This window comes from Oryctolagus cuniculus, chromosome 9 (assembly GCF_051225735.1).
Source record: "Oryctolagus cuniculus isolate XC-2025 breed Fujian yellow rabbit chromosome 9, ASM5122573v1, whole genome shotgun sequence".
Lineage (NCBI taxonomy): Eukaryota > Metazoa > Chordata > Mammalia > Lagomorpha > Leporidae > Oryctolagus > Oryctolagus cuniculus.
This window is the reverse complement of record NC_142875.1, coordinates 67,972,912-67,996,560: the sequence shown is the minus strand read 5'-3', so window position 1 is coordinate 67,996,560 and position 23,649 is coordinate 67,972,912. Positions and strand designations below refer to the sequence as shown.

Sequence of the window (23,649 nt, the reverse complement as noted above, 5' to 3'; positions counted from 1 at the left end):
GTATTTGGACCCTGCCCTTACATGAAAGACTTGGATAGAGTTCCTGGCTACTGTCTTTGGCCTGGCCCACCCCTAGCCATTGCCGTCATTTGGGGAGTGAACCAGAAGATGAGACATTCTCTCTCTGTCTCTCTGTTAATGTCCCTGTTTCTCTGTCACTGTGTCTTTGTCATTCTGCCATTCAAAAAAATGAATATTTTTAAAAAATAATTGAATTATAATCGACATTTAACAGTATACTAAGTACTATATAATAAATAATAAATAACTCTGTGTCTTATCTCAGAATGAAATTTTTGGAGTCGGTACTGTGGTGCAGTGGGTTAAGCTGCCAAGTGCAGTACCAGCATCCCATATGGCAAGCAGTTAGAGTTCCTGCTGCTCTACTTCCAATACAGTTCCATGCTAATGCACCTGGGACAGCAGTGGAAGATGGCCCAAGTCCGTAGGCCACTGCACTCATGAGGGAGACCTGAATGAAGCTCCTGGCTCTGGCCTGTCAGAGCCGTAGCAGGTTGGGCCATTTGGGGAGTGAATCAGCAGATTCTCTCTCTCTCTCTCTCTCTATATATATATATATATATATATATATATATATATATATCTGCCCTTCATGTAAATAATCTCTAAAAAAATAATTTTAGTGAGGTGAAGCGGAGACATGAAGCATGCTCTTCCCATTAGAGGGCAGTGAAGCAGCGGTCACTTTTTCTCTGCCAGCTTTCTGAGAAAGTGTGTGGTATGAGGCAAGCCTTGGACATGACCAATAGGGGAGTCAAGGACTAAGTTCTCCAGCCTCCTTTCATCCAGAGGATCTCAGAAGGCAGTATGTCTCCTCTCTGTTGACTCCCCATCCTCATGCCATTGAACTAAGCATAGTTGCCCAAAGTCAGGTTTCTCAGTCCCTGAAAGGGGCCTCCTTGACTCAGAAGAAGCATTCCCTGGAGAACAAGTGCCCATGTCTGAAGGAGCCACTTTGAGAAAGAAGTTGTGGTGGATGGAGTTCATCTTTGCCTAAAGGAGGCTACACAAGCCTGCAGGTATTCCAGTGTCGGTTCAGAGCCAGACCATGAGTTTGCTGGTCTAAATAGTGATGCTTCTTTCTCTCATAAGCTTCTCTGTTATAACTCCTCACAGCTCCAGGTGCTCTAATGCTGTGAAATATTCACCTTCCATTGCCCAACACCCCACATTTCTTCTGTCACCTACATGAAATCAATGCTTGCCTCTTATTCTGTGGTTCTCCTCCATCTGTTACTACACTGAAACTGCCATATTAAAGCTTTAGTTATATATACAAATCTCATAATGAATATAAATTTTCTGTATGTAAAATTGCCATTCACATTTCATTTTTATCGAAATTGAAACTAGAACTTACATTTTAAATAATTATTGAAAGTAGATTGCTTAATTGGAATGAGTCAAATAATATGCACTTTAAATATATTCCTATCTTCCCTTGTGAGGGACAAACTATTTTTTTATATTGCAGGAGGAAGCAATATTTTTCTGATCTATTTAACACCTTAGATACTGTCATTATTGCAATAACTCTCGTGATTGATACCATTTACTTCTTTTTTGACCTAAGAATTCTGAAAGACATACCAAGGTATGAAACATATATCTCTCAGTTTTTAAATTTTTTTGTATTTTCTGTAGCATTTATTCCATATAGTCTTTTTAACTTGGAATATTCTGATTCTGTACTAAATAAGCTACTTAAAAATGAAATCTTAGATAAATTTCCACATACTTCAAACCTTTGATTTTAGCATAGGCAAAATTCAAATGACTTTAATCATGAGTCTTAAACAACAGCAAACAAAACAGAAAACCCAGAAGTGATATGGATAGCAATGCAGAGGTGGTTTTGCAGCACAGTTATCATAGAAATGAGGAAAGTTGAGGCAAAGTTAGAACCGTTCAGGATTAGGAATTTTTCTTTTTTACTGGAGCAATGAGGAAAAGAAGCAAATATGATTTGGGATGCACATATAGTAGGCGGGAGCTCACCAGGCTTATCCATTAGTCAAATAGCTGGCTTTCTTCTATACTCCAGCTTTGATAAGGCTTCAGTTCAGACCCAATTAACTGTGTTATGTGTTAGGCTTTGGAGTTGTTTGAAAATAACAAGCTGTGGAGGGAGGGGTGGGAGGAAAGTGCCACCATATTCCTAAATCTGTATATTTGAAACATATGAACATTTTACAGCTTAAATAGAATTTAATAGAAGAAAATAGCATGAGCGAATGTGGTCCTCTATAAGCAACCTGAGCATTACTTGAGGGCTTACTAGAAATGCTAGGAGAAAAACACCTTGATCCCCATTCCACACCTACTAAATCTGTGGCTCTGGCACCCAAGCAGTCTATCTTTAAACAAGCTCTTCCAGATGATGCATTTATGTGTGCCCAAGTTAGAGAAGTACTAGTCCAGAAGATCAGTTCCCAGCTAGCGCACTTGGGAAGGGTGTCAATCTGCTATCTGCCTGACGTTCATTAGCAGTGGTAGTGAACCTATGTTACTGAGGAGAATAACACTGTTGAATAGTAAGTTTGTTTTGATGGGGAAAACTTGAATATTTCTTAAACTGTAAATGTTGAATAAACAAATTCTAAGAACTTATTACTATTTTTCTAGGCTGAATTTCTCAACTTATCATTATGGGCATTTTAAGTCAGATAATTCTTTGTTATGGGGAAGAGGACAATTTTATTCATTGTATGGTATTTGGTAGCAATCCTGGCTTTTATCCACTAGATGTGAGTAGCACCCCATACCAGCAGCTGTGACAATCCAAAATGTCTCCAGCCAATGCGAGGTTCCCCTAGGTGGGTGGCCAGGAGTAGGTGGCATACGTTCCCCTGGTTAAGAACCACTGCTCCAGACTTTGTCCATCCTGATAAAATCCTGTTTCTGAAACAAAACATTGATCTTTTAAATGTTTGTTAGGCTGGCTGTTCTGCTTCGACCTCTACGCCTCTTAATTTTGGTAAGAGTTTTCCATCTGGCTTACCAAAAAAGACAACTTGAAAAGCTGACCAGAAGATTGGTGAGTGGGCAAAACATGAGTTTGGGGACATAATGGCAAGGGTTGTAGATACCTGCATAATGTTCTCTACCTCTAAGTTGATTTGTGTTTTACAAATAAGTTAATGACTGTTTTGAACTCTCAGGTTTCAGGAAACAAAAGGAGATACAACAGAGATGGATTTGACCTGGATCTCACTTACGTAACTGGTTTGTGAAGCTTAGCTGTCAATTTACTTACATTAATGTCCTATTTTTCTTGTGTGCAATTAAATTTTTCTTTTTCTTTTACCCTTTCTAAGCCATTTTCTTCCCAGTTTTTCTTTTCCCCACAAACACATATGCCAGTTGTGTGGTATGACATATCCGTAGTTTAATTCTCACAATAGAAGATCACCATATCATACCAAATCAGGGATACTTGACTGCTGTACAGAAAGTTGAATGATTTCTTCTGATGCCATTTGAGTTTCTTGAGAATTTATTGAGTTCTGATAGTTCTCTTGGGTCTTACAGATTCCAGAGAGTCCTCTTTTCTTCCTAGAACCCCAGAGATGGAGGCCACTGCTTTGTAGGTCTTAAGTCTTTTGAGTCAGGAGTGTTGAAACCCTGGAAATTCCCACCATCACTGGAACCCAGACCTCTCAGTTTTCCTCTGGTGCTTCACAGGGTGCTCTGGCATATTATTAGAATCAACTGAGTCTTAGCTCGCCATGACAGTTTATTGGTCATTACCTTGGATGATTTAGTATATTCTCTTGATTATCCTGAGTCTGGGTTAGCTTTTTTCTGTGAACCTCAATCTTGAATTGTTTTTTCAAAGTTTCCATTATTGTATTTGAAAGGTAGAGTTACAGAGAGAGGGAGAGGAAAAGAGAGAGGAGGAGAAAGAGGGAGAGAAAGAGAAATATCTTCCATTCACTGGTTCACTCCCAAGTTGGCTGCATTGGCTGGGGCTGGGCCAGGCCAGGAGCCAGGAGCTACATCTGGGTCTCCCACATGGATGGCAAAAGATCATGTATTTGTGCTATCTTCTGCTGCTTTCCCAGATGCATTAGTAGGGGGCTGGATCAGCAGTGGGGCAGCTGGGATTCAAACTGACACTCATATACGATGTCAGCCTCACAGGAAGCCGCTTACCCCAATATACCACTAGGCTAACCCATTGAAAGTTCTTTTCTATTAAAAAAGTATCTAAATATACTTAAAATGAATTTTCATGTATTATTTCACATCCTTAATCACATTCATAACAATGACTATTTTGACTTTCAGATCGCATAATCGCCATGTCATTTCCATCTTCTGGTAAACAGTCTTTCTACAGGAATCCAATTAAGGTAAGAGTATTTATCTAGTAAATACTCATTTCTCTGCGTACACAGATGTGGAGTCACAGTTTACTGTTGACCCAGGTTTGTTAGTATTCCTCTGAAATCTTACTCTCTAAGGTAAAATATCATAATGGATTGATATCATGTATTTTCGCTGTATTTTAAGTAACAGCTATTATTTATTTTTAAAATTACATATACACAAATATATATTCATTTTTAAAAGAAATGAATCAAATATCTCCATATTGCCATGACTTATCTAAAATTTGATAGAATTTATCTTTTTCTTTCATGTATACACACAATAATACTATGTACTTTTGCATTTTTATGTAATTCTTAGTTATTCCATAATAATCAGAATGTTATCTAAAAGATATCTATTCAGAATCAGAATTAAATAAGAACTATATGTCAACTGGAAATTAATTATTTGGACAATACATAAAATAAAGCTGGCTAATCAGCTAATTTCCTCCTCTGGTGGCAGTAAACAATGCACATTTAGAGTAGAGAATAATTTGAGTAGCCAGGCACATTTGGTGAACTGTCTGAAAACCATCCATGGCTTAGACATGACTTGGACTGCATGTACCTTCATATTCTATGAATATCCCCTAGAAAGCATGAGTGAGAGACAAACAGAAGTAACAGACATTGTGTTCCTGCAACTAACTCCTAGGTCATTCCTAGGTTATGCTGGATAGTAAGATATGTGTCTGTCTCTTTTAGGAAGTTGTGAGGTTCCTGGATACCAAACATCCAAACCACTACCGAGTCTACAATCTATGCAGTATGTACATGACTTGATATTTTGCTACTATAGATAGAAAGCAATTCTGTATATTGGACGAAAATTTCATTTCTACATGTGATTAAATCATAAGCATTTGGTGGCAGTGAGGAGAGTGAGTTCAAAATTATTGATCTTTCTTAGGTTCATTTAATAGGAAGATTGAGCTCAGCAGCACAGAGTGCCCTTCAACAGAAGCAGGCCTGTTAGAACCTAGGAGGCAGAAGTTGAGGTGAACCATTTTAGGGATGGTCCACTCCAGTGGTTTCAGGGTTAAGAAGACTTTCTATTTTCCTCTGGCAGATTGCATAGAGGAAAGAAAAGAAAGAAAGAAAGGAAGGAAGGAAGGAAGGAAGGAAGGAAGGAAGGAAGGAAGGAAGGGAAAAATTCATTTATTTGAAAGGCAGAAAGAAAGAAAGAAAGGAAGGAAGGAAGGAAGAAAGGAGGGAAGGAAGGAAGAAAGGAGGGAAGGAAGGAAGAAAGGAAGGAAGGAAGGAAGAAAGGAAGGAGAGAAGGAAGAAAGAGAAAAATTCATTTATTTGAAAGGCAGAAAGAAAGAAACAAAGGAAGGAAGGAAGGAAGGAAGAAAGGAAGGAAGGAAGGAAGGAAGAAAGAAAGGAGGGAAGGAAGAAAGGAAGGAAGGAACGAACGAAGAAAGAAAGGAGGGAAGGAAGAAAGGAAGGAAGGAAGAAAGGAAGGAAGGAAGGAAGAAAGGAGGGAAGGAAGAAAGGAAGGAAGGAAGAAAGGAGGGAAGGAAGAAAGGAAGGAAGGAAGGAAGGAAGGAAGGAAGGAAGGAAGGAAGGAAGGAAGGAAGGAAGGAAGGGAAAAATTCATTTATTTGAAAGGCAGAAAGAAAGAAAGGAAGAAAGGAAGGAAGGAAGAAAGAAAGAAAGGAGGGAAGGAAGGAAGAAAGGAAGAAAGGAAGAAAGAAAGAAAGGAGGGAAGGAAGAAAGGAAGGAAGAAAGGAAGGAAGGAAAGAAGGAAGGAAGAAAGGAAGGAAGGAAGGAAGGAAGAAAGAAAGGAAGGAAGGAAGAAAGGAAGGAAGGAAGGAAGGAAGGAAGGAAGGAAGGAAGGAAGGAAGAATTCTCTAAAAACAACTAGAAATGAGTTGTGATGGGAGCAGAGCTCAAGGTGGGGGTGAGGAAGATTGTCATTTTTAGCCTTTGTTTATACTCCTGTGGAACTGTGGTCTTCTCACTTTTTACTTGTTGTATATTGTGGTTAGTAGTGAATTACTCCTGTGGTTAGAGTGGATAAAATTATAAAAAAAGGAAACTAATACCTTTAAATAAAATTAACAAGTTATATCCTTAGGTTACCATTCTTGTCTCTCCTGATATTTTCCTCTATTTGTTTATTAAATGGATATTTTCAGAGGGAAAGAATTTTGGCCAGTTACATTCCCTTTGCCCCATTGTTCCCAAATATCCTACAATAGTATAATGAATAGTCTGCTATAAAGCTAAAGTAAAGCCTGTTGAACAAAACTGGATTTAGATAACCTGAAATGGATAATTCATTAATATTCTTATGTTTTGGAGACCCTTAAGTTTGTTTTAGAGCAGCTAGAGCCACTCAGATAGCTCCTTTTGAGAGTGGATAAGGAACTTCCAAAAGAAAACTTTAACTTATTTGTAACTTCATCATTTATTGTTATTAGGTATGAAGGTATGACATCTGTATGATTTATTTTAGGTGAAAAAGCTTACGATCCTGAATATTTTCATAACAGAGTCCAAAGAATCATGATTGATGATCATAACGTCCCTACTCTCAGGTAAGTTTTATGCCACACTGGCTGTCAGAAGAGGGTTAAACGCATTGGGCTTTATTCTATGGGGAATATTTTAATTCAGCTAAAAGTCTTACTTTTAAAATCAGTGAGATGGTGGTGTTTGCCAAAGAAGTAAATATGTGGCTGGCTCAAGACAAGGAAAATGTCGTAGTGATTCACTGCAAAGGCGGCAAAGGTAATAGCACTTTTTCTTTTTTTCTAAATAAACTCAAAAGGTATATAAAAGTATAAAACAGATTCATCTTACTATCAAACAATATGAGTAAGTTTTAAAATTTAGAATTTTTTAAAGTTTTATTTATTTGAGAGGCAGAGTTACAGATAGAGGGAGAGACAGAAAGAGAGGTCTTCTATCCACTGGTTCACTCTCCATTTAGTTGAAATGGCCAGAGCTGGGCAGTTCGAAAGCCAGGAGGCAGGGCTTCTTCTGGATTTCCCACATGGATGCAAGGGCCCAGGCTCATTATCAGAGAGCTAGATCAAAGTAGAGCAGCTGGGACCCGAACCCGTATGACATGTCAACACCAGCACGCAGTGGCTTTACCGGCTGCACCACAGCACCAGCCCCTTATATATTGGAAGTTTAAAAAATGAAATGGAGGAACTTAAAGATGGTGGCATAGCCACAGGGTGATCCAAGTCACCTGGGGTAAAAAGAGATAGTTAAACAAGGAGAGAAGATACATGCGGACATAGAGCTACAGGAAATTCAAGACACAAAGCCCAGGAGACCAACATGGATTGGGCAGGTCCATGCTGAAAGACCAAATAAGAAAGGGAAACAGCGATGGTATAGAGGAAGTGTGGTTCCGGGCAGCTGGCCTCAGCCCTCAGTGGTCCAGGTTAGTTGGGAAATTGGGAGCCCACAGAGCAGCGAATAGTAGTGGGAGGGGGATATTGGTAAACTGCTTTTCAAGTTCCTCGTGGGGGAAGGGGTGGGAGGTGTACAGAAAAGCAGAGAGGTCGGGCACTCCGTGGACCATCTCCCTTGGCCACTCCACCCCCCCCCCCCGGACCTGTAGCTGGTTGAGAGAAGACATTTTGAATGTATACATATCCAAATGTAAGCCTTAGCCTCCGGAGCACACACCCATCAATAGCGGGGGCCACCCCACTACATCCCCCACCCAGGAATGAGGTCCACAATATTTCAGAAGAATTTTTTCTCCACCACGCAAGCCGAACAGTAAGTAAAAGCCCTGAATATCGAAAACTAGAGCCCGTTCCATCAACTATTGAGAAGTGAGCCTGACCCCCCTGTAGGCGGGGCTAAGTAAACTGGAGCTCCTACAGTTTCCATCATGATTGACAAGTAAACAGGGTTCCAGTAGATGGCGCTCTGTGCTTCCACGTGAAACACACGCAGCAGCTCATAACCGACAAAAGCCTCACAAGAGAATTCCCCCCCAAAAAGAAATTATATATATATATATATTATATATGTATATATATATACACACACACATACAAATCCCAAAAAGCAAGGACAAATCCTAAATAGGAATAAGGAATAAACTGTGAGCATCCCAAAGGAGCACTACAACTCCTCAATAACAGAAGGTAAAGATGAAGAGATCGAGCATATGGCAGAGATAGAATTCTGAAAATTGTCAGATTACTTAGAAGATATCAGAAGCAAATTCACAATCTAAATGATCTACGCGGGTGCATGGGCCCAAGTACTTGGGTCATCCTCTATTGCCTTCCCAGTCCATAGCAGAGAGCTGATGGGAAGTGGAGCAATTGAGACTCCAATTGTTGCCCATATGGGATCCCAGCACCGCAGGCATTGGCTTTAGCCCTTATGCCACAGCACCGGACCCTTGATTGCCTCTTCTTTCCACTGGGGGTCTCACTTATGGAGATCCTTCATGTAGGACACTTTTTTCCCCCACAATGTCTTGGCATTCTATGCCTGAAATGCTATCATAGGTTTTTCAGCCAGACCAGACTGCCTTAAAGGCTGATTCTGAGGTCCACGGTGCTTTTATTTTTTTTTTTAACTTTTATTTAATGAATATACGTTTCCAAAGTACGAATAATGGATTACTATGGCTTCCCCCCCATACCGTCCCTCCCACCCACAACCCTCCCCTTTCCCACTCCCTCTCCCCTTCCATTCACATCAAGATTCATTTTCGATTATCTTAATATACAGAAGATCAGCTTAGTATACATTAAGTAAGGATTTCAACAGTTTGCTCCCACACAGAAACATAAAGTGAAAAATAATAGATGATTTTTTTAATGATGATGCAATCAGATCAGACCTATTGTCATGTTTAATCCCAGTGAGAGTCAAGTTGGGAGTTGATAGTTTCTTTTCTTTTCTTTTCTTTCTTTTTTTTTTTTTTTTTTTTTTTTTTTTTTTTTTTTTTTTTTTTACAGAGGATCAGTTTAGTATGCATTAAGTAAAGATTTCAACAGTTTGCACCCCCATAGAAACACAAAGTGAAATATATTATTTGAGTACTCGTTATAGCATTAAATCTCAATGCACAGCACATTAAGGACAGAGATCCTACATGAGGAGTAAGTGCACAGTGACTCCTGTTGTTGACTTTACCAATTGACACTCCTGTCTATGGCATCAGTAATCTCCCTATGCTCCAGTCATGAGTTTCCAAGGCTATGGAAGCCCCTTGAGTTCTCCGACTCTTATCTTGTTTAGACAAGGTCATAGTCAAAGTGGAGGTTCTCTCCTCCCTTCAGAGAAAGGTACCTCCTTCTTTGAAGACCTGTTCTTTCCACTGAGATCTCACTCACAGAGATCTTTTGCCAGAGTGTCTTGGCTTTCCATGCCTGAAATACTCTCATGGGCTTTTCAGCCAGATCTGAATGCCTTTAGGGCTGATTCTGAGGCCAGAGTGCTATTTAGGGCATCTGCCATTCTATGAGTCTGCTGAGTATCTCACTTCCCATGTTGGATCACTCTCCCCTTTATTTATTCTATCGGTTAGTGTTAGCAGGTACTAGACTTGCTTATGTGCTCCCTTTGACTCTTAGTCCTTTCATTATGATCAATTGCAAACTGAAATTGATCACTTGGACTAGTGAGATGGCATTGGTACATGCCACCTTGATGGGATTAAATTGGAGTCCCCTGGTATGTTTCTAACTCTACCATTTGGGGCAAGTCAGCTTGAGCATGTCCCAAATTATATATCTCTTCCCTCTCTTATTCCTACTCTTATGTTTAACAGGGATCACATTTCAGTTAAATTTCAACACTTAAGAATAACTGTGTATTAATTACAGAATTAAATCAGTCATATTAAGTAGAACAGACAAAAAAACTACTAAGAGGGATAATGTATTAAGTTGTTCATTAACAGTCAGGGCTATGCTGATCAAGTCACCGTTTCCCATAGTGTCCCTTTCACTTCAACAAGTTTCCTTTTTGGTGTTCAGTCAGTTGTCACCGATCAGGGAGAACATATGGTATTTGTCCCTTTGGGACTGGCTTATTTCACTCAGCATGATGTGTTCCAGATTCCTCCATTTTGTTGCAAATGACTGGATTTCGTTGTTTCTTACTGCAGTATAGTATTCTAAAGAGTACATATCCCATAATTTCTTTATCCAGTCTACCGTTGATGGGCATTTAGGTTGGTTCCAGGTCTTAGCTATTGTGAATTGTGCTGCAATAAACATTAGGCTGCAGACCGCTTTTTTGTTTGCCAATTTAAATTCCTTTGGGTAAATTCCAAGGAGTGGGATGACTGGGTCGAACGGTAGGGTTATCTTCAGGTTTCTGAGGAATCTCCAGACTGACTTCCATAGTGGCTTGACCAGTTTGCATTCCCACCAACAGTGGGTTAGTGTCCCTTTTTCCCCACATCCTCGCCAGCATCTGTTGTTGGTAGATTTCTGAATGTGAGCCATTCTAACCGGGGTGAGGTGGAACCTAATTGTGGTTTTGATTTGCATTTCTCTGATTGCTAATGACCTTGAACATTTTTTCATGTGCCTGTTGGCCATTTGGATTTCCTCTTTTGAAAAATGTCTATTGAGGTCCTTGGCCCATCTCTTAATTGGGTTGTTGGTTTTGTTTTTGTGGAGTTTCTTGATCTCTTTGTAGATTCTGGTTATTAACCCTTTATCTGTTGCATAGTTTGCAAATATTTTTTCCCATTCTGACGGTTGTCTCTTCACTCTCCTGACTGTTTCTTTTGCAGTACAGAAACTTCTCAATTTGATGCAATCCCAATAGTTAATTTTGGCTTTGACTGCCTGTGCCTCCCGGGTCTTTTCCAGAAACTCTTTGCCTGTGCCAATATCTTGAAGGGTTTCTCCAATGTTCTCTAGTAACTTGATGGTGTCAGGTCGTAGATTTAGGTCTTTAATCCATGTTGAGTGGATTTTTGTGTAAGGTGTAAGGTAGGGGTCTTGCTTCATGATTCTGCACGTGGAAATCCAATTTTCCCAGCACCATTTATTGAATAGACTGTCCTTGCTCAAGGAATTAGTTTTAGATCCTTGATCAAATATAAGTTGGCTGTAGATGTTTGGGTTGATTTCTGGTATTTCAATTCTGTTCCATTGGTCTATCCATCTGTTTCTGTACCAGTACCATGCTGTTTTGATTACAACTGCCCTGTAGTATGTCCTGAAATCTGGTATTGTGATGCCTCCGGCTTTGTTTTTGTTGTACAAGATTGCTTTAGCTATTCGAGGTCTCTTGTGCCTCCATATAAATTTCAGCACCAATTTTTCCAGATCTGAGAAGAAGGTCTTCGGTATCTTGATTGGTATTGCATTGAATCTATAAATTGCTTTTGGGAGAATGGACATTTTGATGATATTGATTCTTCCAATCCATGAGCATGGAAGATTTTTCCATTTCTTGGTATCCTCTTCTATTTCTTTCTTTAAGGTTTTGTAATTTTCATCGTAGAGATCTTTAACGTCCTTGGTTAAGTTTATTCCAAGGTATTTGATTGTTTTTGTAGCTATTGTGAATGGGATTGATCTTAGAATTTCTTCCTCAGCCATGGCATTGTCTGTGTATACAAAGGCTGTTGATTTTTGTGCATTGATTTTATACCCTGCTACTTTGCCAAACTCTTCTATGAGTTCCAATAGTCTCTTGGTAGAGTTCTTTGGGTCCCCTAAATAAAGAATCATGTCATCTGCAAAGAGGGATAGTTTGAGTTCTTCCTTCCCAATTTGTATCCCTTTAATTTCTTTTTCTTGCCTAATAGCTCTGGCTAGAACCTCCAGAACTATATTGAATAGCAGTGGTGAGAGTGGACATCCCTGTCTGGTCCCAGATCTCAGTGGAAATGCTTCCAACTTTTCCCCATTCAATAGGATGTTGGCTGTGGGTTTTTCATAGATTGCTTTGATTGTATTGAGGAATGTTCCTTCCAAACCCAGTTTGCTTAGAGTTTTCATCATGAACGGGTGTTGTATTTTATCAAATGCTTTCTCGGCATCTATTGAGAGAATCATATGGTTTTTCTTCTGCAGTCTGTTAATGTGGTGTATCACATTGATTGTCTTGCGCACATTAAACCATCCCTGCATACCAGGGATAAATCCCACTTGGTCTGGGTGGATGATCTTTCTGATGTGTTGTTGCATTCTATTGGCGAGAATTTTATTGAGGATTTTTGCATCTATGTTCATCAGGGATATTGGTCTGTAATTCTCTTTCAGTGCTGCATCTTTTCCCGGCTTAGGAATTAAGGTGATGCTGGCTTCATAGAAAGAATTTGGGAGGATTCCCTCTTCTTCAATTGTTCTGAATAGTTTGAGAAGAATTGGAGTTAGTTCTTTAAATGTCTGGTAGAATTCAGCAGTGAATCCATCTGGTCCTGGGCTTTTCTTTGTTGGGAGGGCCTTTATTACTGTTTCAATTTCTGTCTCAGTTATGGGTCTGTTTAGGTTTTCGATGTCTTCCTGGTTCAATTTAGGTAGGTTGCATGTGTCCAGGAATCTATCCATTTCTGATAGGTTTCCCTGTTTGCTGGCATACAAGTCCTTGTAGTAATTTCTAATGATTCTTTTTATTTCTGTGGTGTCTGTTGTTACATTTCCTTTTTCATCTCTGATTTTATTGATTTGGGTCTTTTCTTTTTTTAGTTAGTTGGGCGAATGGGGTGTCAATTTTGTTTATTTTTTCAAAAAACCAGCTCCTCGTTTGGCTGATTTTTTGTAATGTTTTTCTTGATTCAATCCTGTTGATTTCTTCTCTGATTTTAATTATTTTTCTTCTCCTACTAGATTTGGGTCTGGTTTGCTGTAGGTTTTCTAGATCCTTGAGGTGAATAGAAAGCTCATCTATTTGGTGCCTTTCCAATTTCTTGATGTAGGCACCTATTGATATAAACTTTCCTCTTAACACTGCTTTTCCTGCGTCCCATAAGTTTTGGTATGTTGTGCTGTTATCCTCATTTACTTCCAGAAAGTTTTTGATTTCTCTTTTGATTTCTTCTATGACCCATTGTTCATTCAGGAGCATGTTGTTCAATCTCCATGTGTTTGCGTATGCTCTAGGGATTCCTGAGTTGTTCATTTCCAACTTCATTCCTTTATGGTCTGAGAAGCTGCATGGTATGATTCTAATTCTTTTGAATTTGCTGAGACTTGCTTTATGGCCTAGTATGTGGTCAATCCTAGAGAAGGTTCCATGTACTGCTGAGAAGAATGTATAATCTTTAGCTGTAGGATTGAAAGTTCTGTATATATCTGTTAGATCCATTTGGGCTATAGTGTCGTTTAAATCTACTGTATCCTTGTTGATCTTCTGTCCTATTGATCTGTCTATTTCTGAGAGTGGAGTATTGAAGTCCCCCAGTACTATTGTATTGGGGTCTAAGTCTCCCTTTAAGTCCGTTAACAAATCTTTTAGATAAACCGGTGCCCTGTAGTTAGGTGCATATACATTGATAATTGTTATATCTTCCTGTTGAATTGATCCCTTAATCATTATGTAGTGTCCCTCTTTGTCTCTCTTAATGGTTTTTGTGGTAAAGTTTATGGTGTCTGATATTAAGATGGCTACGCCTGCTCTTTTTTCATTTCTGTTGGCATGGTATATCTTTTTCCAGCCTTTCACTTTCAGTCTGTATGGATCTTTGTTGGAAAGATGTGTTTCTTGTAAGCAGCAAATAGATGGATTTTGTTTTTTAACCCAATCAGCCAAACGGTGTCTTTTAACTGGACAGTTCAGGCCATTCACGTTCAATGTGACTAATGATAAGTGGTAACTTTGCCCTGCCATTTGCCAAAGATAAGTTCTAATATATGCTTTGAATTCCCTGTGATCTTTTGCTGTGAGCTTTCCTTCCTTGGTTTCCTTCCTTTACCTTCTTTCATATTGATGACCGTGTTTCTTTGTTTCTGTGTGTAACACATCTTTAAGCATCTTTTGCAGGGCTGGACGAGTGGCAACAAATTCTTTCAATTTCTGTTTGTTATGAAAAGTCTTTATTTCACCTTCATTCACAAATGATAGCTTTGCAGGATATAATATTCTGGGCTGGCAGTTGTTCTCTCTTAGTACCTGGGCTATATCTTGCCATTCCCTCCTAGCTTGTAGAGTTTCTGATGAGAAGTCAGCTGTGAGTCTGATTGGAGATCCTCTGAGAGTAATCTGACGTTTCTCTCTTGCACATTTTAGGATCTTTTCTTTATGTTTCACTGTGGAGAGTTTAATTACAACGTGCCGTGGTGAGGGTCTCTTTTGGTCGTGTTTATTAGGGGTTCTGTGAGCTTCCTGTACTAGGATTTCTCTGTCCTTCTCCAAACCTGGGAAATTTTCTGCTAATATCTCACTAAAAAGGCCTTCTAATCCTTTCTCCCTCTCCATGCCTTCAGGAACTCCTAGAACCCGAATGTTGGGTTTTTTAATAGTATCCTGAAGATTCCCGACAATATGTTTTAGATTCCTAATTTCCTCTTCTTTTCTTTGGTCTGACTGTATCCTTTCCTGTTCTCTGTCTTCTAAGTCCGATATTCTCTCTTCTGCTTCACCCATTCTGTTTGTAAGGCTCTCTATTGTGTTTTTCATTTGATCTATTGAATTCTTCACTTCAGTCACTATCCCAGTTTCCTGTTGTACTAGTTGTTTCGTTTCATTTTGATTCCTCCTTAATATTTCATTTTCACGAGAGAGATTTTCTATCTTGTCCATTAAGGATTTCTGTAGTTCAAGAATTTGTTTTTGAGAACTTCTTAATGTTCTTATCAATTTTTTGAGATCTGCTTCTTGCATTTCTTCTATGTCATCATCCTCATAATCTTGAATTGGGGTGTCTTTTTCATTTGAGGGCTTCATGATGACTTCCTTGTTTTTATTACCTTGGTTTTTGCGTTTGTTATTTGTCATATTGGAGATATTTGGTTTCTTCACTGTGGTGCTTTTTCTTGTTATACTATGACTCTAGATTAAGTGGACTATCTGTTTTTGATGGAGCCTTAGGGCTTGAGATGGGTGTGGCCTGAGAGCTCTGTTTGGTGTGCCAAAGGTGACACTCCCAGGTTAGGCGTGGTAAACCTCTCTCTCTCTCTCTCTCTCTCTTTTTTTTGATTCAACAGGGAAGTTATTCTGCACAGCTGAACAAAGTTGGAGGTAGTTAGCAGGCAAATGATATACCCACAGGAGCCAGAGATCAGAAGCTCTTTCCCAAGGACCACACAGGGAATCTGTTCGGCCCTTAGAGTGGGCTCAAATTCTCCTTCAGTCTCCCACTGGGTTGCCAAAGTTACGGAATTGTAGCGTCTCTGGAGAGTGCTCACGTGAATTCCGTGAGTTCTCTCCCCCACCGTCTCTTTTTTCACAGTCTCAGTTCAGTAGCACCATAAATTTACTAAGTCCTAATCTCCTGTTAATTCGCCCCACCCAGAGTCAGGTTTTACTGCTAGGCTCAGGGCCGGTGCAGACCTGAGGGCGCTCTGCTTATGACGTATGTCCAAGATGGCGCCTGCTCTTTGTCTTGCTCGCCCTTGAGAGGTGAGCGGAGAGAGAGAAACCCGTGTCCATACCAGTCACCTTTTTTTTTTTTTCCCTCTCTCTCTCTTCCAGTTAGCTTGGTGAAGTCCCCCCCGCCCCGGGGGTCGTTCCCTCTAGTCTCCTCTCTCCGCTTGCCTGCCGGTGTCTCGGGTTATTGAGGTTCAGCTCACCTCGCGTTCCAGCGCTGGTGTGTTGAGTCTGCCGCTGGTGTCCCGAACTGTGGGCTCCCACGCTCTCCACGCAGGTCTGCTCCCCTTCCAGCGCCGATGTGTGGACTCGGAGCCCTGGACTTCCCAAGTCTCCCTGCTGTTGCACTCCCCTTCGAGCACTTGCGCGCAGACCCTGCAGCTTGCGCAGCTCAGTCCCGCGGCTCGGCTTCCGCGGCTCAGTCCCGCGGCTCGGTCCTGCGGTTCGGCTTTCGCGCGCAGTGGGCGACCTTGTTCTCCCAGTAGGTCCTCCGATTCATGCCCACTGGATCCAGAAGAGTTTTGTCTGCAATATTTTCCTGGTTCTTTTTTCTGAGGCTACCGTAACTCCCCTTTTATTAAACTAAATTTTCCCGGACTATCGGTGCGCGCCCTGACTATTCCGCCATCTTGGCTCCGCCCCCCACGGTGCTTTTAAAGTGATTGTCATTCTATCAGTCTGCTTTGTGGACTGCTTCCCATGTTGGGACATTGTCTCCTTTTTGATTCTATCTGTTATTATTACCAGACACATGATCTTATTTCTTTGATCCCTTTAACACTTAATCCTATCTATTTGATCATTTTAACAGTTAATATGATTACTTTAACACTTAAGGTGGCATTTTTACCACCAGGTTAATGGAATTGGGGTCCCATGGGAAGTTTTTAAATGGTACACTTAGTAGCAAGTCTGTAGAATTATATGCAGAATTATGCAATTTTATAGCTACAGGCTTCCTCCTCCCTCTGTTATTTCCACTCTTATTTTTAACCAAGATCTATTTTTACATTTGACTTTATACACGTATGATTAATTCTGTGTTAGGTAAAGAGTTCAACTAATGGTATTAAGAAAGAAAACAAAATAATAATAATAAAACTGGTCCTCAACAGACAGGACAAGGGATGTTCCTGGGATTGCTTTTCAAAGTGTCAATTTCACTTTTACATGTTTCCTTTTAGGTGCTCTGTTAGTTATCACATATCAGGGGGAACATATGTGATTTGTCCCTTTGGGACTGGCTTATTTCATTAAGCATGATATTTTCTAGATTCACCCATTTTGTTGCAAAAAATAACTGGATTTCACCTTTTTATTTTTTCCCACTGTGTAGTATTCCTTGGAGTACATATCCCATAATTTCTTTATCCAGTCTTCAGTTGATGGACATTTAGGTTGATTCCATGTCTTAGCTATTGTGAATTGAGCTGAAGTAAACATGGGGGTGCAGATAGCTCTTTTATTTGCTGATTTAATTTCCTTTGGGTAAATTCCCAGGCATGGGATCTCTAGGTCATATGATAGGACTCTATTCAGATTTCTAAGGTATCTGTAAACTGTCTTCCTTAGTGGTTTTACCAGTTTTCATTCCCATAAAGAGTGGATTAGGGTACCTTTTTCTCCACATCCTCACCAGCATTTGTTCTTTGTTGATTTCTGTAGGAAAGCCATTCTAACGGGGAAAGTGAAACTTCATTGTGGTTTTGATTTGCATTTCCCTGACGGCTAGTGTTCCTGAGCATTTTTTCATGTCTATTGGCCATTTATATTTCCTGTTTTGAAAAATCTGTTTAAATCCTTTACCCATTTCTTAACTGAGCTGTTTGTTTTGTTGTTATGGAGTTTCTTGATCTCTTTGTATATTCTAGTTATTTTTTATCCATTGCATAGTTTGCAAGTAATTTCTCTGATTCTGTCAGTTGCCTCTTCACTTTTCTGCTTCTTTTACAGAACAGAAATTTCTCAATTTGAAGTAATCCCATTTGTAAATTCTGGCTTTGACTGTCTTTGCCTCTGGGATGGATGTGACTGGCTATTCTTTTTCTTTCTCATAATATTAATTTCAACTGTTGGCTTCACAAAATGAGTGAGGTTGTGTTTCTTTGTTTTTTATTCTCTGAGTGTTAGGAAAATGGCACAGTCTTATCTATGGCACGATCTACACCCTGATCTACATCCTAGGCCCTAGGCCCCACCGCTATTACTGAAAGCCAGGTAGCCACATGGCCCAAGCACTGGTGCCAAGCTCCACCCCCAACCTAATGGGATTCGCTGTTCCTGCTTCCCTGCCCACACTCTGGCAACATTTTAAAAGGACCTGTTCCTGAACACAGGGCGCTCATCCTTTCTTCTCTCTCCTCTTCTCTTCTCTCTCTTCTGACTCTGTTCTCCCCTCTCAGTTCCTCCTCTCTAGCTCTCTCACTCGCTCTCTCTTCTCTCTCTCTCTCTTTTATTTTCTCTTTTTCCTTCTTCACCCCTTCCCTCCAGCCTGCTGGTTTTTCCCCAAAAAAACCCTTTCCCTTACTCCAGTGTTTGGTGTGTTTTGTGATGAAATTACAGTGAGTATATGTAACTTGGTTATTATTTTTTCCTTAAATGTAAACTAGAACTCCCCAGTGAAGCCATATTGACCTACAGTTTTCTCTATGGAAGCTTTCAAGTTGTAAATCAGATTTTATTAGATATACGATTGTTTAAACCAATTTCTTATATCTATTTTAGTGAATTGTATTTTCCCAAGCACTTGTCCATTTTATCTACAATTTAAAATATCTTGGCATCAAATTGTTCAAAGTATAATCTTACCATTCTCATATCTATAGTGTGCTCCCATTCTTATTCCCGATGTTACTGTCTTGATGCCTTGTCTCTATTTCCTCTGATTAGTTTCACAAGGTTTTTTTTTTTTTTTTCAATTTTATCAATCCTTTCAAAGTACCGAATTATTGGCTTATTCATGATCTCTCTTTTTTAACATTATTACGTGAGAGGAGAAAAAGAGAGCACTAGCACTCGCATCTGCTGGTTCATGCCCCAAATGCTCACAACATCAGCCCCTGTAGGAGCCAGGAGCAGGAGCCAGGAGCCAGGAATACAGTGCTGGTCTCTCCATGTGGGTGGCAGTAATCAAATTACTTGAGCCATCACCACTGCTTCCCAAAGTCTGCATTAGGAGGAAGCTGGAGTCAGGGGCCAGCCAAGCTGTTGATCAGTAACCTCCTTTTCAGGAAACTTCCTGCAAGAGGTGGAAAAACTCCTCTTTGGAAGTACCTGGTTTAGAATAGTGTTTGCAATAACAGATTGGGAAAGCAGTTTAGTAGTTCATTAAACATTTTTAAAATGAGAGAAAATTTTGTGCATCTCAGGTAAAATGAGTAAGTTTGGAATTACATAAAATAATTCAGTTCAGTGTTAGTTGGCTAAGTTAAAAGCTACAGTAATAAAAGAAGCAACATATTTTTTAATTCAACTTTTGGGGGCAGAGCTGTGGCACAGCAGGTTAACAGCCTGGCCTGAAGTGCCAGCATCCCACATGGGTGCTGGTTCCTGACTTGGCTGCTCCACTTCTGATTCAGCTCTCTGCTATGGCCCAGGATAGCAGTAGAAGATGGCCCAAGTTCTTGGGCCCCTGCACCCACATGGGAAACCCAGAAGAAGCTCCTGGCTCCTGGCTTTGGATTGGCACAGCTCCGGCCGTTACTGCCATCTGGGGAGTGAACCATCGGGTGGGAGGCCTCTCTCTCTCTCTCTGCCTCTCCTCTCTCTGTGTAACTTTTTCTTTCAAATAAATAAATAAATCTATTTTAAAAAAAGAAGAAAAGAGATGGGTAGGTGAAAAGGGAGGAAATAGGAGAGGAAAATTAACCTAGTAGAGCAAAATACCAGTAATTACAGAATCAGGAAAAGTACATGAGGATTCAGTATACTGCTCTGTGTACTTTCATATGTTTGAAAACTTTTGTACTACAATGAAATACTCTATGGAAGGAACAATGAGTATTGCAAATGCTAGAAGCCATTTTGAGTTGTGATCCTCATTTTAATCTTTTTCTAAAAGAATGTTTATTTGAAAGGAAGTGGTACACAAAGAGAGGGAGAGGCAGAGAAATCGTTTATCAACTGGCTCATTCTCTAAATTACCACAACGACCGGGGCTGGGGATGGCTGAAGCCAGGAGCCTGGAACACTTTCTGGGTCTCCGCCATGGGTGGCAGGGGCCCAAGTACTTTGGTCATCTGCTCCTGCTTCCCCAGACTCATTAGGAAAGAGCTGGATCTGAAATGGAGAAGTTTAACCTGCTGCGCCACAACTCTGACCCTTGTTTTAACTTTTACAGGTGCTTTCATTTATGTCATATAGTTCATAGAATGTTGAATTAGTTCCTAATTAGCAAGCGGGGCTTTAGCCCTGGAGTCCTAGGCAGAACTGATTGCCTCCAGAGTGATTCCCATCATCCATGAAAAAAGAAAAGTGCACATGAGCTCATGTGTATCATGGCTAGTTACAGCATCAGATTCCAGATACAGCCACAAAACAGTGAAATATCTTGGCTATTACTGAACTTAAATATTTTGGTTAAACAAGCACATTCAGGGTGTATAAAAGTCAATGCAAAACACACTCTGGATACTTCTGAGTGTATTTTCATACTAAGTTCTACCATGAACTGGCTTCTTTAACTTCTTTTCTTTTTTAGGGAGAACTGGGACCATGGTCTGTGTTTGCCTCATTGCTAATCAGCTCTTTGGTACTGCAGAGGTATGAAGGATGTTGCCACACTCTGTCTTGTACTGCCTGATATTGCTAGTTCTGAAACATCACTGCTAGGATGTTACAGTGACTCTCTGAGTCCTATGGTTAAGTGAAACTGTAATTGGGAGGTTGTCATTAGAAAGTATTTTTTGGCTCCTTTGTTTCATATCCACTATGAAATTAATAAATGACTACTTCTTACTCTGGACCAGGACTAGGGGGAAATTTGTGAGGCACAAAATTTAAGGGAATATCAAAAATCTCAGTAGTTAAGGTAATTGTAATGCAATATTTTAAAAATAAGAATAATTTTTTAAAAAGCCATGATGTATATACTATTAACTTTTTAAATACAGGTGGGTCCCAATAGGGGCAGGATTAGTGAGGTAAGAAAAGCCATACTATACAAATGCAGAGCACTGCAGGAAAAGAGATGCATCCTTGCCACTAGGGAGACTTCTTCCTTCCTCATGGGGATAATATCAAGATTAATTAGATGAGTTTTCCAGAGGACCTTGGCTACCCTTGAATATGCTAAAAATAGATAAAATATCTTGCTTTCCCACTGAGTCTCTAATGGTTAGTTATTATTTTTGCATAGTCAATAGACATAATACCTGTAACACATAGAAACTCTTGAGAAAACAAGGTGAGTTGCTCCCATGTCTTAAGCAGCGTTAATTTTCTGCCATGATATTGTTGGGAAGCTGCCACTTACGCACATACTTCCAGCAGCTCTGGTCTGCTGGTCTGCAGTAGAGAGAAGACAAGTTGAGGGTTATGCACAACAGCCAGCCCTCTAATCTAGCCACTTCTGTCTTTATAACTTAAGATACACACGTTTTAAAGTAAGTTTTCGAGGACACTGTTTAAGTCAAACATCATTATTTTTCAGTGAGTTGTAAAAGCAACTTAGTGTGTAACGTTTCCTTACTAAAATGGAGATAGAAAATATCAATGTTTGATGTGTGTGTCTGTGTGTGTGTGTGTCTATGTGTGTGCTTGTCTGTCTCCTGGGTTTATTAATGTGGATTATAGTTTCAATTTGTTTTTCCATCTGACAAACTATTTTCCTTTATTTTAATAATTTTTGAAACTTTTATTTAATAAATATAAATTTTAAAACTACAGCTTTTGGGTTATAGAGGCTTTTTCCCCCATAACCTCCTTCCCAACTGCAACCATCCCATCTCCCACTCCCTCTCCCATACCATTCTTTATCAAGATTCATTTTCATCTTGATGTAAATGGATGGGAGAGGAAGCTGGAGATGGGAGGGGTACAGGTGGGAGGGAAGTTATGGGGAGGAAGGCCATTGTAATCCATAAACTGTACTTTGGAAAATTATATTTATTAAATAAAAGCCTAAAAAAAGATTCATTTTCAATTATCTTTATATACATAAGATCAACTTAGTATATACTAAGTAAAAATTTCAACAGTTGGCACCACACAGAAACACAAAGTATAAAGTACTGTTTGAGTATTAGTGTTACCATTAATTCGCATTGTACAACACATTAAGGACAGAGATCCTACATGGGGAGTAAGTGCACAGTGACTCCCATTGTTGTTTTAACAATTGACACTCTTATTTATGATGTCAGTAATCACCCAAGGCTCTTGTCATGAGCTGCTAAGGCTATGGAAGCCTCTTGAGTTCGCAAACTCTGACCTTATTTAGACAAGGCTATAATCAAAGTGGAAATTCTCTCCTCTCCTCAGAGAAAAGTACATCCTTCTTTGATGGCCCATTCTTTCTGCTGGGATCTCACAGAGTTTCAAATTTTTTTAAAAAATTAATATTATAGTCCAGGGCCCTAGACTGAGGGCCATGGACTAGTGCTGCATCCAACTGGCCACATTGTCTCCAGAGCAGGTTGTTTGTTTTTCTTTTGGTCTCAGTCTTCTCATTTGTATATTGGAAGTGTAGGAAGAAGAGTTGGACCAAATTTCCAAGGGTTTTCCAGTTCTAAAATTCCATGCATGTAGGAATAATCAAAGAAGACATATCTTTGATGTGACCTTTTTATTTATTTATTTATTTTTTGACAGGCAGAGTGGACAGTGAGAGAGAGAGAGACAGAGAGAAAGGTCTTCCTTTTGCCATTGGTTCACCCTCCAATGGCCGCCGAGGCTGGCGCACCGCACTGATCCAAAGCCAGGAGCCAGGTGCTTCTCCTGGTCTCCCATGGAGTGCAGGGCCCAAGCACTTGGGCCATCCTCCACTGCACTCCCTGGCCACAGCAGAGAGCTGGCCTGGAAGAGGGGCAACCGGGACAGAATCCGGCGCCCCGACCAGGACTAGAACCCGGTATGCCGGCGCCGCAAGGCAGAGGATTAGCCTAGTGAGCCGGGGCGCCGGCCTGATGTGGCCTTTTTAATACTGTTATTTTGAGCAACCTCTCCTCAAAGAATGCTCCCTTAAGGAAATAATTTGTCCTTAGAAACTTAAAAAACATCTACTATGGGAAAGGGAAGGTGGCAGATGAATCATTGTTATATTGTTCCTTTTTCTATAGGATAGTCTTTCATTCTTTGGACATCGACGAACAGATCAAACCACCAGCACCAAATATCAAGGAGTGGAAACTCCCTCTCAAGTAAGTTTTCATTTTAAAGGGGGCACTTCTTTGGGAGGAGTGGGTTAAGATTAGCCCTTGACACATGGTTTCACTTTAGACTCTTCTCTGCTGGATATCAGGCAGTGGCCCTTGGGTGTCCTGCAGCAGGCTTTAACTCCTCCTCAGGACCAAAAGCTGCACCTCAGTTGCTGCCCAGGCTTGAGGAGCAGTGGGTCCTCTCTAAAGCATTTGATATTTGTTGTTTTTCACAGAGTTCAGGAGTTGATTACTTTCCTGTAATAGACAAGTCTAATACCTAAGATTCCAGACTCCTAAAGGTTATCTAAAAGTCAGTTGCCTTTGATTTCACTGTTGAGGAAGAACTGAGTTTTTCCACAAGCCCTCTCAGGGGAATTCAGCCCTCATAGCACATCACAAGAACT

General features: G+C 40.1%; 1 protein-coding gene across 1 annotated transcript in view; it reads left to right on the top strand.

Moving 5' to 3' along the window:
* LOC108175444 (phosphatidylinositol 3,4,5-trisphosphate 3-phosphatase TPTE2) overlaps nt 1–23,649 on the top strand; it is a 113,308-nt gene that overhangs the window by 70,256 nt on the left and 19,403 nt on the right. Inside the window, exons 11-19 of the mRNA XM_089303303.1 lie at nt 1,496–1,615; nt 2,959–3,058; nt 3,183–3,246; nt 4,312–4,376; nt 5,106–5,166; nt 6,862–6,943; nt 7,048–7,136; nt 20,587–20,648; nt 23,165–23,245. Of these exons, the coding sequence (XP_089159429.1) occupies nt 1,496–1,615; nt 2,959–3,058; nt 3,183–3,246; nt 4,312–4,376; nt 5,106–5,166; nt 6,862–6,943; nt 7,048–7,136; nt 20,587–20,648; nt 23,165–23,245 (724 nt within the window). The remainder of the gene's footprint in view (nt 1–1,495; nt 1,616–2,958; nt 3,059–3,182; nt 3,247–4,311; nt 4,377–5,105; nt 5,167–6,861; nt 6,944–7,047; nt 7,137–20,586; nt 20,649–23,164; nt 23,246–23,649) is intronic.